The sequence below is a fragment of the Anomaloglossus baeobatrachus genome, chromosome 8 (assembly GCF_048569485.1).
Source record: "Anomaloglossus baeobatrachus isolate aAnoBae1 chromosome 8, aAnoBae1.hap1, whole genome shotgun sequence".
Lineage (NCBI taxonomy): Eukaryota > Metazoa > Chordata > Amphibia > Anura > Aromobatidae > Anomaloglossus > Anomaloglossus baeobatrachus.
The window spans coordinates 133,064,178-133,077,785 of NC_134360.1; the positions used below are offsets into that span (position 1 = coordinate 133,064,178).

Genomic DNA, 13,608 nt, shown 5'->3' on the forward strand with positions numbered 1-13,608 from the left:
CAATGAACTCTGATGATATCCTGATGAACCCGTGAAGCTGCAGCGCGGGGGTCATCAGAGTTCATTGGGAACTGTGATGAGTCCCCGATGCTGTCCCTGCGATGATCTGGCTTACAGGTTCTCACTACACACACATACACACACACACACAAGTATACACTGAGCACATATACACACATATGTAAACACACATAGCGGACACACATGGATGCACCGAGCACATATACACACATAGCGCACATGCATGTATACACTGTACACACACACACACATACTGCTGTATACTCACCCAGCGATGCGGTCTCCGGCACTGAAGTCCCCACGAATTTGCTGCTTCTAGCTCCACAGAGCCTTGAATATTCAGTGAGGGTCAGGAGCGGCAGCAGAGCCGGAGACATCATCGCTAGATACAGGTAAATATAGAAAATCTTTTTATTAAAAAAAACCCATGTTTTCTCCGGTACATGTCACACTGATGTCACACGGATCACATCAGTGTGCGGTCCGTGTGACACCCGTGCTGCCGGAGAAAAAACGGACACCTCTGCGTGTATGTTTGTGGGGTCATGAGAGGTCACACGGTCCGTGTGAAAACACGGATGTGTGAGTAACAGCAAATAATAGCATGGGTATGTGTGGCATCCGTGTTAAATACAGATGTCACACGTACCTAAAACACGGACGTCTGAAACCGGCCTTAGAAGATCCTTTAGAAGATGCTAAAGAGCTGAAGGACTAGTCACAAGGGCATTAGTTCCTGTGCTCATTCAGCCCTCTTAGCATGTTAGCACGCCCACAGGGGCATACTAACATGCTATTCAATGCCCACTGCCCATCGACATCATCGGCAGTACTGGGCATAGGGTCAGTGCACATAATATGAAGACCAATGCTCCTTTACACCAATTCCACTACCACCCTCTGTTACTCTCCCATCTTTTGAGGTGCACTCCGTACGCATCTACGCCCCCTCCAACTGGCTGTCATTTACCGCCCTCCAGGGCCAGCCACTGCCTTTTTTGACCATTTCACCACCTGGCTACTACACTTCCTTTCCACCGACATCCCCACCATCATCATGGGTGATTTCAATATCCCCATTGACACTTCCCACTCATCTGTCTCCAAACTTCTAACACTTGCTTCCTCCTTCGGCCTCACTCAATGGTCCTCTGCAGCTACTCACAAAGATGGCTACACGCTGGACCTCATCTTCACTCGCCTCTGTTCCCTATCCAACCTCTCAAACTCACCACTTCCACTGTCTGACCACAACTTACTGACATTCTCTTACCTCTCTTCACCAAGTACGCAACCCCCCCTCCACAAACTTTCACACCCTCTCAGAAATTTCAAACACATTGATTTACACGCCCTTTTTCAGTCCCTTCTCCCTCTCAGACATTGCATTTCTACACGATGCAGATGATGCTGCAACTTTATACAACACTACAATCTCTGCAGCTCTGGAATCAGCTGCCCCCATCACACACACCAAAACCCGCATTATCAACAGGCAACCCTGGCACACGAGGCAGACTAAAGAACTAAGACTGGCTTCCAGAATTGCTGAGCGCAGATGGAAGAGGTCTCATTCCACTGAGCATTTCATTGCATATAAAGAGTCCCTGACCAATTTCAAGTCCACACTCACTGCTGCAAAACAAACCTACTTCTCATCCCTCATATCCTCTCTCTCTCACAACCCTAAACAGCTATTCAACAATTTCAATTCTCTCCTCCGTCCTCCAGCATCACCTCCCTCTCCTCTCCTCTCAGCTGAAGACTTTGCCTCTTTCTTCAAGCAGAAGATTGACAATATCAGAGCAAGCTTTGGCCCACAATCACCACAGCCCCTCATCATAGCTACTCAGCCTTCTTCCTCCAAATCCAGCTTCTCCGCCATGACAGAAAACAATCTTACCACTCTACTCTCAAGATCACATCTAACAACCTGTGCACTTGACCCGCTCCCATCGCATCTCATCCCCAACATCACCACAGTCCTCATCCCAGCCCTAACCCATCTCTTCAACCTATCACTAACAACTGGTGTATTCCCTTCATGCTTTAAAAATGCCTCTATTACACCCATCCTCAAAAAGCCCTCCCTTGACCCATCCTCTGTGTCAAACTATCGCCCCATATCCCTTCTCCCATATGCCTCAAAACTACTAGAACAGTATGTCCATCTTGAACTGTCCTCATACCTCTCATCCTGCTCCCTCTTTGACCAGCTACAATCTGGCTTCCGACTGCATCATTCCACTGAAACTGCCCTAACTAAAGTCACTAATGACCTACTAACCGCCAAAGCCAAGCGACACTACTCTATCCTCCTCCTACTGGACCTGTCCTCTGCCTTCAACACAGTAGACCATTCCCTCCTACTACAGATTCTCTCATCTCTGGGCATCACAGACTTGGCCCTATCTTGGATTTCTTCATACCTAACCAACCGAACTTTCAGCGTCTCCCATTCTCACACCACTTCCTCATCTCGCCCCCTATCTGTCGGTGTCCCCCAAGGCTCAGTTCTTGGACCCCTGCTGTTCTCCATCTACACCTTCGGCCTGGGACAGCTCATAGAGTCCCACGGCTTCCAGTATCATCTCTATGCCGATGACACACAGATCTACCTCTCTGGACCTGACATTACCTCTCTACTAACCAAAATCCCACAATGTCTGTCTGCTATTTCATCCTTCTTCTCTGCGCGATTCCTAAAACTCAACATGGACAAAGAAGGGAATTTTGTTACTTACCGTAAATTCCTTTTCTTCTAGCTCTTATTGGGAGACCCAGACGATTGGGGTGTATAGCACTGCCTCCGGAGGCCACACAAAGCAATTACACTAAAAAGTGTAAGGCCCCTCCCCTTCTGGCTATACACCCCCAGTGGGATCACTGGCTCACCAGTTTTAGTGCAAAAGCAAGAAGGAGGAAAGCCAATAACTGGTTTAAACAAATTCACTCCGAGTAACATCGGAGAACTGAAAACCGTTCAACATGAACAACATGTGTACCCGCAAACAAACCAAAAATCCCGAAGGACAACAGGGCAGGTGCTGGGTCTCCCAATAAGAGCTAGAAGAAAAGGAATTTACGGTAAGTAACAAAATTCCCTTCTTCTTCGGCGCTCTATTGGGAGACCCAGACGATTGGGACGTCCAAAAGCTGTCCCAGGGTGGGTAAAGAAATACCTCATGTTAGAGCTGCAAGACAGCCCTCCCCTACGGGGAGGCAACTGCCGCCTGCAGGACTCTTCTACCTAGGCTGGCGTCCGCCGAAGCATAGGTATGCACCTGATAATGTTTGGTGAAAGTGTGCAGACTCGACCAGGTAGCTGCCTGGCACACCTGTTGAGCCGTAGCCTGGTGTCGCAATGCCCAGGACGCACCCACGGCTCTGGTAGAATGGGCCTTTAGCCCTGATGGAACCTGAAGCCCCGCAGAACGGTAGGCTTCAAGAATTGGTTCTTTGATCCATCGAGCCAGGGTGGCCTTAGAAGCCTGCGACCCCTTGCGCTTACCAGCGACAAGGACAAAAAGTGCATCCGAACGGCGCAGGGGCGCTGTGCGGGAAATGTAGATTCTGAGTGCTCTCACCAGATCTAACAAATGTAAATCCTTCTCATACCGATGAACTGCATGAGGACAAAACGAAGGCAAAAAGATATCCTGATTAAGATGAAAAGAGGATACCACCTTCGGGAGAAACTCCTGAATGGGGCGCAGCACTACCTTGTCCTGGTGGAAGACCAGGAAGGGAGCCTTGGAAGACAACGCTGCTAGCTCAGACACTCTCCGAAGAGATGTGATCGCTACCAGAAAAGCCACTTTCTGTGATAGTCTAGAAAGTGAAACCTCCTTCAGAGGCTCGAAGGGCGGCTTCTGGAGGGCAACTAGTACCCTGTTCAGATCCCATGGATCTAACGGCCGCTTGTACGGGGGAACTATATGGCAAACCCCCTGTAGGAACGTGCGCACCTTAGGAAGTCGTGCTAGACGCTTCTGAAAAAAGACGGATAGCGCCGAGACTTGCCCTTTAAGGGAGCCGAGCGACAAACCTTTTTCTAACCCAGATTGGAGGAAAGAAAGAAGGGTAGGTAATGCAAATGGCCAGGGAGACACTCTCTGAGCAGAGCACCAGGATAAGAATATCCTCCACGTTCTGTGGTAGATCTTAGCAGACGTGGGCTTCCTAGCCTGTCTCATGGTGGCAACGACCCCTTGGGATAAGCCTGAAGACGCTAGGATCCAGGACTCAATGGCCACGCAGTCAGGTTGAGGGCCGCAGAATTCCGACGGAAAAACAGCCCTTGGGACAGTAAGTCTGGTCGGTCTGGTAGTGCCCACGGTTGGCCGACCGTGAGATGCCACAGATCCGGATACCACGCCCTCCTCGGCCAGTCTGGAGCGACGAGTATGACGCGGCTGCATTCGGATCTGATCTTGCGTAGCACTCTGGGCAAGAGTGCCAGAGGTGGAAACACATAAGGGAGCCGGAACTGCGACCAATCTTGCACTAGGGCGTCTGCCGCCAGCGCTCTTTGATCGCGAGACCGTGCCATGAATGTTGGGACCTTGTTGTTGTGCCGGGACGCCATTAGATCGACGTCCGGCCTTCCCCATCGGTGACAGATTTCCTGAAACACGTCCGGGTGAAGGGACCATTCCCCTGCGTCCATGGCCTGGCGACTGAGGAAGTCTGCTTCCCAGTTTTCTACGCCGGGGATGTGAACTGCGGATATGGTGGAAGCCGTGGCTTCCACCCACATCATAATGCGCCGGACTTCCTGGAAGGCTTGCCGACTGCGAGTCCCTCCTTGGTGATTGATGTATGCCACCGCTGTGGAGTTGTCCGATTGAATTCGGATCTGCTTCCCTTCCAGCCACTGCTGGAAGGCTAGTAGGGCAAGAAACACTGCTCTGATTTCCAGAACATTGATCTGAAGGCTGGACTCCTGCTGAGTCCACGTACCCTGAGCCCTGTGGTGGAGAAACACTGCTCCCCACCCTGACAGACTCGCGTCTGTCGTGACTACCGCCCAGGACGGTGGTAGGAAGGATCTTCCCTGTGATAACGAGGTGGAAAGGAGCCACCACTGCAGAGAGTCCTTGGCCGTCTGGGAAAGGGAGACTTTCCTGTCCAGGGATGTCGACTTCCCGTCCCATTGGCGGAGAATGTCCCATTGAAGTGGACGCAGATGAAACTGCGCAAACGGAACCGCCTCTATTGCCGCCACCATCTTCCCGAGGAAGTGCATGAGGCGTCTTAAGGAGTGCGACTGACCTTGAAGGAGAGCCTGCACCCCTGTCTGTAGTGACCGCTGCTTGCTCAGCGGAAGCTTCACTATCGCTGAGAGAGTATGAAACTCCATGCCAAGATACGTTAGTGATTGGGTCGGTGACAGATTTGACTTTGGGAAGTTGATGATCCACCCGAACGCCTGGAGAGTCTCCAGTGCAAAATTCAGGCTGAGTTGGCATGCCTCCTGAGAGGGTGCCTTGACCAGTAGATCGTCCAAGTAAGGGATCACAGAGTGTCCGTGAGAGTGCAAGACTGCTACCACTGCTGCCATGATCTTGGTGAACACCCGGGGGGCTGTCGCCAGACCAAATGGCAGAGCCACGAACTGAAGATGTTCGTCTCCTATCACGAAGCGCAGAAAGCGTTGGTGCTCCGTAGCAATCGGCACGTGGAGATAAGCATCTTTGATGTCTATTGATGCTAGGAAATCTCCTTGGGACATTGAGGCAATGACTGAGCGGAGGGATTCCATCCGGAACCGCCTGGCGTTCACATGCTTGTTGAGCAGTTTTAGGTCCAGAACAGGACGGAAGGAGCCGTCCTTTTTTGGAACCACAAAGAGATTGGAGTAAAATCCTCGCCCCCGTTCCAGAGGGGGAACAGGGATCACGACTCCTTCTGCTCTTAGAGAGTCCACCACCTGCAGCAGGGCATCTGCTCGGTTGGGGTGTGGGGAGGTTCTGAAGAACCGAAGTGGAGGCCGAGAACTGAACTCGATTCTGTACCCGCGAGACAAAATGTCTGTTACCCACCGGTCTTTGACCTGTGACAGCCAAATGTCGCAAAAGCGGGAGAGCCTGCCACCGACCGAGGATGCGGAGGGAGGAGGCCGAAAGTCATGAGGTAGCCGCCTTGGAAGCGGTTCCTCCATTTGCTTTCCTGGGGCGTGAGTGAGCCCGCCAGGAATCTGAGCTCCCTTGTCCTTTCTGAGTCCCTTTGGACGAGGAGAATTGGGGTTTGCCCGAGCCTCGAAAGGACCGAAACCTCGACTGCCACTTTTTCTGTTGAGGTTTACTTGCTCTGGGCTGTGGCAAGGAAGAGTCCTTACCCTTGGACTGTTTTATGATTTCAGCCAATGGCTCACCAAACAGTCTGTCCCTAGATAATGGCAAGCTGGTTAAGCATTTTTTGGAACCAGCATCTGCTTTCCAGTCCTTTAACCATAAGGCTCTGCGCAAAACCACAGAATTGGCGGCCGCCATAGAGGTACGGCTCGTAGATTCTAGGACAGCATTGATAGCATAGGTCGCAAACGCAGACATTTGCGAGGTTAGGGACGCCACCTGCGGCACTGCTGGATGCATGATAGCATCCACCTGTGCTAAACCAGCTGAAATAGCTTGTAGTGCCCACACGGCCGCGAATGCTGGAGCAAAGGACGCGCCGATAGCTTCATAGACAGATTTCAACCAAAGGTCCATCTGTCTGTCGTTGGCATCTTTAAGTGAAGCGCCATCCTCTACTGCGACTATGGATCTAGCCGCAAGCTTGGAAATTGGGGGATCCACCTTTGGGCACTGGGTCCAGCGTTTGGCCACTTCAGCGGGAAAAGGATAACGGGTATCCTTAGAACGCTTAGAGAAACGCTTGTCTGGATGAGCGTCGTGCTTCTGGATTGATTCTCTGAAGTCAGAGTGGTCCAAAAAAGCACTTAATTTACGCTTGGGATACAGGAAATGGAACTTCTCCTGCTGTGCAGCTGCCTCCTCTGCAGAAGGGGCTGGGGGAGAAATATCCAACAGCCTATTAATCGCCGATATAAGGTCATTAACCATGGCGTCACCATCAGGGGCATCCAGATTGAGAGGTGCCTCAGGATTAGAATCCTGATCACCGTCCTCAGTCTCATCACAGAGAGATTCTTCTCGCTGAGACCCTGAGCAGTGTGATGACGTCGAGGGTCTTTCCCAGCGAGCTCGCTTAGGCTGCCTGGGACTGTCATCTGAGTCAGAGACTTCAGCTTGTGATGCTTGAGACCCCCTTGAAGTACGGACTAGTTCCAACTGAGGGGGACCAGAGAGCATAGCCACAGCGGTGTCCATGGTCTGAGGAACTGGCCTGGCCTGCAAGGTCTCCAGGATTTTTGTCATAGCCTCAGACATTTTATCAGCAAACACTGCAAAGTCTGTCCCCGTCACCGGGGCAGGGTTCACAGGCGTCTCTGCCTGGGCTACCACCACCATAGGCTCTGGCTGACGAAGTGCCACTGGGACTGAACATTGCACACAATGTGGATCATTGGAGCCTGCCGGTAGATCAGCCCCACATGCAGTACAAACAGTGTACACAGCCCGTGGCTTGGCAGCCTTGCGTTTTGCGGATGACATGTTGCTGCCTCCTCAGAGCAGTACAGGGTGTCCAGCCAAGAAGCGACCTTACAGTGCAACTATCTATATATATATGGTACCAAGAAAAAAGTACACTAATATATCACTGAGGCACTAGTGGGGCCAGCACTACTGTGCAGCTTACCGCCCGCTTAGGAGCGGTGTGTGGTCGCCAGAAATCCCTCTAGTCTGGGTCTCCCAGAGCCTGCTGCCTCTCCCCAGCCAGATCGCATGTGTAATGGCTGCCGGCGTCCTTGTGGAGAGGGGGGGCGGGCCCTGGGCGTACACCGACGAAGAGCGGGAAGTCTGCTTCCCCTTGTGCCTAGTGAGAGGGCTGGAGCATGTAAATAAGGCTCCAGCCCTCGGCGCTGCCTATTGAGCAGCGTCTCTCCCCTACCCTGATTGACAGGGTGGGGGCGGGAACGAAGCGGTGCTAGGCCGCAGAAGCCGGGGGCTAAAGTTAAAAACGCCGCCGCCGTAAAAGCGCGGTCGGCGCAAAGCCCCCGGCGCACCACAAGTCGCAGCTGCGCCGCCGCTCCAGGAGCGGTCGGCGCAGTAGTTCCCAACACACAACGTCACTCAGCAAAGCTGCAGTGACCTAACCCCCAGCGTACAGCGCCACTGTCCCCGGCGCACTACAACGCTCAGCAAGCCCTGAGCGTGTCCGTGCCTGCCGGGGACACAGAGTACCTGAAAGTTGCAGGGCCTTGTCCCTGAACGGCACTCCCGCTCCCAATCCAGCAGGTTCTATGGGTCTGTGGATGGAGCCCGGCCCCAGGGCTTGGGGGCCGGCAAGATCCCACTTCCACAGAGCCCTCCAGGGGATGTGGAAGGAAAACAGCATGTGGGCTCCAGCCTCTGTACCAGCAATAGGTACCTCAACCTTACAAGCACCAACCGCGGGTGAGAAGGGAGCATGCTGGGGGCCCTATATGGGCCCTCTTTTCTTCCATCCGATAGAGCCAGCAGCTACTGCTGACTACAAACAGTGGAGCTATGCGTGGATGTCTGACCTCCTTCGCACAAAGCCGAAAACTGGTGAGCCAGTGATCCCACTGGGGGTGTATAGCCAGAAGGGGAGGGGCCTTACACTTTTTAGTGTAATTGCTTTGTGTGGCCTCCGGAGGCAGTGCTATACACCCCAATCGTCTGGGTCTCCCAATAGAGCGCCGAAGAAACAGAGTTTATTGTCTTTCCTCCTCCTCACTCATCTCCTCCGACAAGCCTTTCCATCAAACTTGATGGTTGCTCACTCTCCCTAGTCTCACAAGCTCGTTGTCTTGGAGTAACCCTCGGCTCTGCTCTATCCTTCAAGCCACACATCCAAGCCCTCTTCAACTCATGCAGATTACAATTCAAAAATATCTCCCGGATCCGTGCTTTCCTTAACCAAGAATCAGCAAAAACATTAGTGCATGCCCTCATCATCTCCCGCCTTGACTACTGCAACCTCCTGCTCCCTGGCCTCCCTTCCAACACTCTTGCACCCCTCCAATCTATCCTAAACTCTGCGGCCCGCTTAATCCACCTCTCCCCTCACTACTCCCCAGCCTCGCCACTCTGCCAATCCCTTCACTGGCTTCCCATCACCCAACGACTCCAGTTCAAAATATTAACCATGACATACAAACCCATGCACAACCTGTCTCCTGCCTACATCTGTGACCTAGTCTCCCGGTACCTACCTGCATGCAACCTCAGATCCTCACAAGATCTCCTTCTCTGCTACTCTCTTATCTCCTCTTCCCACAATCGCGTACAAGATTTCTCCCGTGCATCCCCCATACTCTGGAACGCTCTACCTCAGCACATCAGACTCTCACCTACCGTGGAAAGCTTCAAGAGGAACCTCAAGAGCCACCTCTTCCAACAAGCCTACAACCTACAATAGCCCTCAGTCCAGTAGACCACTGCGCAACCAGCTCTGTCCTCACCTATTGTACCATCACCCATTCCCTGTAGACTGTGAGCCCTCGCGGGCAGGGTCCTCTCTCCACCTATACCAGTCTGTTTTGTACTGTTAATGATTGTTGTACGTATACCCTTTTTCACTTGTAAAGCGCCATGGAATAAATGGCGCTATAATAATAAATAATAATAATAATAAAGTCCTGGCACTTCCGGTCATGCGCACTAGACCAGTTTGAAGCGGAGACGTGTACAACCGGCTTCATAGTGCGTATGACCAGAAGTCTGGGGATCATGCTCACTGAGCTGAAATCCAGCGTCGGGTGCAGTGGCAGCAGAGGTGAGCCACTAGACATTCATTAACATGTTAGTACGCCCGCAAGGTCATGCTTACATGCTAATGGGGACGTCTAACCAAGGGAACTAACGCCCTTGCGACTAGTCCTTGGCCTCATTAGCATATAATGAAGGATCTTTAGAAATACTTTTTCTAAAGATCCCTTTATCTATGCTAGTGTATACAGGGATGGTTAGGCAGGGATTAGCAATATGCACCAAGAACTGCTTATGGTTCTGGATGCATATTGGACCTGACAGGTTCCCTTTAAAGAAACATCTGTTCTTGATGCTGGCATCAGTCGGATGGGCTTAACTGTGGAGTGGAGTAGCAAAGCTCTATTGATTGCATACTGAGTACAGCTGATCCACTTTTATTCATTCAAATAAAGGCGAATGTGCAGTACCTGGCCGTGGCCACTGAACAGAATAGACCATCATTATTAAAGCACTGGACAACCCCCTTTAAGGTAAAGTACATCACTGAGCTTGGGACTCTGAATGACTGTGGTGCACACACTGTTACAACTCCCTGGCATTTGCACTGCAAGCAGGCGGTCATGTGACTGCTTGTATGTGATTTGCACACATGCGGTTACGTGCTGATTAGATGTGTTAGGCTTATCCCAATAAAAGCACGCTGCATACATGATGTCACGTGACCACCCACCCATACCGGGGAATCGTGAGACCATGCACACCGAATGTAGTCAGCATTTAGAAGTCATTAGCAGCTCTTCCCCAAACTCCACCACAAGTCTGCAATGTCATTTCTATAATTGCAGCCAGAATAAGCAGCTGCCAGAGACTTATTTTCAATAATAGACTATAGAATTGTGCAAGTTACAAATCTGTCTCTCCAATCCTAGTTTCCCCTTGGCATCACATTGCTAATGTGTGTTATCGTCTGGTCTGTGACTTTTTCCAAGCTGCAATGGTGGGGTGTAGTGCATTCATTAGCCTATATAATGAAAGTCCATCCCATGGCACTGTGGGGAATACAGTGGAATGATTCCAGACATATCTTAGGAGATGTAATAACCTACTTTTTTGATGCAGCACAAACATGCACCGTTACTCTGTCAGTGACATCGTTCTCGCTGAGACTCCACAATCTGTTCTTCTTTGAAGACTTATCCACAGCAAAGAGGAGCTGCAATGAGAAATAAGGATGCTGGATTGTGATCTACAGTTAAGTCCGAAAATATTTGGGCAGTGACTGAATCTTGTGATTTGGGCTCTGCAAACCACTATTTGGGATTTAAAATGAAACAACTGAGATGTAGATTTTAAGGTTTATTTAAAGGAATAGAAAAAATATCCTATACAACATTTAGAATTGGAACCATTTTTGAACAAAGTCCCCTTATTTTAGAGGCTTCAAATTGTCCTTCTGCACTGTGAAGTAATATCCAATCAAGCTTGCTGCATTCGGTTAAATCTGAGCAGAAAGTATCACCCTGTACTCTCCAGAATTCATCCGGCTGCTTCTGTCTTCAGTCACAACACTAGTGACCCAGCGCCATTGGAAGCCAAGCGTGCCTGGCCATCACACTGCCTCCACCATGTGTTCCAGAGGATGTGGTGAGCTTTGGATCATGAGCCAGTTGAAGCCTCTTCCATATTTTCTTCTTCCCATACTTCTGGTACAGGTTGATCTTAGTTTCATCTGTACTCTGCTGCTTTTCCAGATCTTGGCTGGCTTCTTTAGATGTTTTATTGGCAAAGTTTATTCCGGCCTTTTTATATTTAAGGCTGATTAATGGTTTGCACTTTGTCGTGAACCCTCTGTATTTGCTCTCATGAAGTCTTCTCTTTATGGTAGACTTAGGTTACATGCCCACAACTTGGACATGCTGCGTCCTGGAAGCAGCATGGCCTCTCCTGTGGGGCTACAAGTGTTGTCCACAGCAGACCGCAGCTGCCTGTGTCCACAATCATGTTTCGGGCCTCTGCAGTCTCTCCCTGTTCTTCCTGGAGAGAACACTTGTGACTCCACAGCAATAAATTGACATACTGTGGCTTGGGAAGCTGCATTGCATGTCAGTCTATGCTGCGGGAAAAGCAAGCACAATGGGCATGGGATTTCTAGAAATCTCAACCACTGTGCTTTTACTGTACAATGCAGCGTTTTGGAAGCAGCGATAACACTCTGCATCCAAAACGCTGTGATCCCTCATCGTGGTCCCACAGCCTTAGACACCGGCTTCCTGGAGAGTGTTCTTCACTTGGGTGTATGTTGTGAAGAGATGTTTCTTCACCATGGAAAGGATTCTGCAATCATCCACAATGGGCCTTCGTGGATATCCAGGCCTTTTAGCTTCCCAAGCTTACCAGTGTACTCTTGTGTTCTTTTTTTTTTGCTGACTGTTGATTTGGTTACTTTTAACAATTCTGCTAAAATGCCAAAACCTGTGTCACTGTCCAAAAATTTCCAGACCTAATTGTATACTAAGCTTTTACTGCTATGAGGATCAGATAAAAACAAGCTACATGAAATGTAAAAAAAAAATGGAAAAATTCATTCAAAGAACATGCAACAAGAGTCTCAAATTGCAACTCAGCCCCATTGAAGTGAATGGAGATGAGCTGCAAAACCGTGAGGGGGTTGGAGGTCTACTTACTGAAAAAACACAATTCTGGAGTTTTGATTCCGTTTCTTTTTACGGTGTCTACAATACTGGTTAAAAAATTATATAAGGGATTTTATACAAAAAATCCACAAAGAACCAGCGCTAGATGGGTTTTTTTATATATAATTTTATTAAAGAAAATATTGCTATCCTTGTTCCAAGGCAGGGTATTTAATAATACACAATACACTAAAAAATTTTCTTAGAACCACATATACCAGAAAAAACACAATATAAATAAGTCAGAATTGAAAATACAAATAAAAATAAAGATAGAAATAAAAATATTAATAATAATAAAAATATGAAAGATAAATCAAAAACCACACAAAGGGTTTTGGTATAAACCCGTTTCCTCAGAGGTGATCCGATATTCACAATAATTAATTTCTAACTCAGCTATCGTAATGCCCCGGCCGGTGGCATATACTTGATTTAGTAAAATATTGTGACTGATAGCATATAGGTGTACCACACCACCTCTGACTAATTTGCAAGCCTATTTTGCACACATCAAGCTTTGCACAAAATGTTGTAGAAATCAGAAACCCTCAATCCCCAATGTGATGTCAGTGGGATTTGCCAGCAGATTTTGATCTGTAGTAATATAAACCTGATTCCTCCGTTAGATAAACTGAAGTTGTTGTCAATGCAGGATTAACTTGTTAAATTTTCCAAGCACCTACTTGGAAGCATGTGGTCGTGAACAATACAGGTTGTGGAGGAGATGTCAGGTTACCACAAACCCCTTAGTTAGAGTCTCTAGACCACTTTACGGTGCCACAACTAAGCGGTCCCGTATTGTCCCAGTTCCCCAGCAGCTAGGTACAGTCGCTGGAAGCACCGATTATTTGCTGCAAATATAATGTGTGATCAGCAGTTTTACTCAACCTCTCCAGCGGGCAGTCCGATCTGTGTCCAGTGTGAGCTGAATGTGTCCACACACCGAGGGAGTTTACTTGGCAAGCTGTCACTACACAGGTAAAGCAGACAGTGCAAGATTCCAATCCAGTCCACTTCCAATGTGAACAATGAGTAGCCGTAGAGGGCACCACTGGAGGATGGTTGCAAGCAAGAATAACAGCGGTAAC

The 13,608-nt window shown here is 49.5% G+C and overlaps 1 protein-coding gene across 2 annotated transcripts in view; it reads right to left on the bottom strand.

Annotated features, from left to right (window-relative positions):
* The window catches only part of ODR4 (odr-4 GPCR localization factor homolog), a 155,949-nt gene that overhangs the window by 84,216 nt on the left and 58,125 nt on the right, over positions 1–13,608 (bottom strand). For both annotated transcript variants that reach the window (XM_075322003.1, XM_075322002.1), the window contains exon 5: positions 10,931–11,037. In XM_075322003.1, the coding sequence (XP_075178118.1) occupies positions 10,931–11,037 (107 nt within the window). The remainder of the gene's footprint in view (positions 1–10,930; positions 11,038–13,608) is intronic.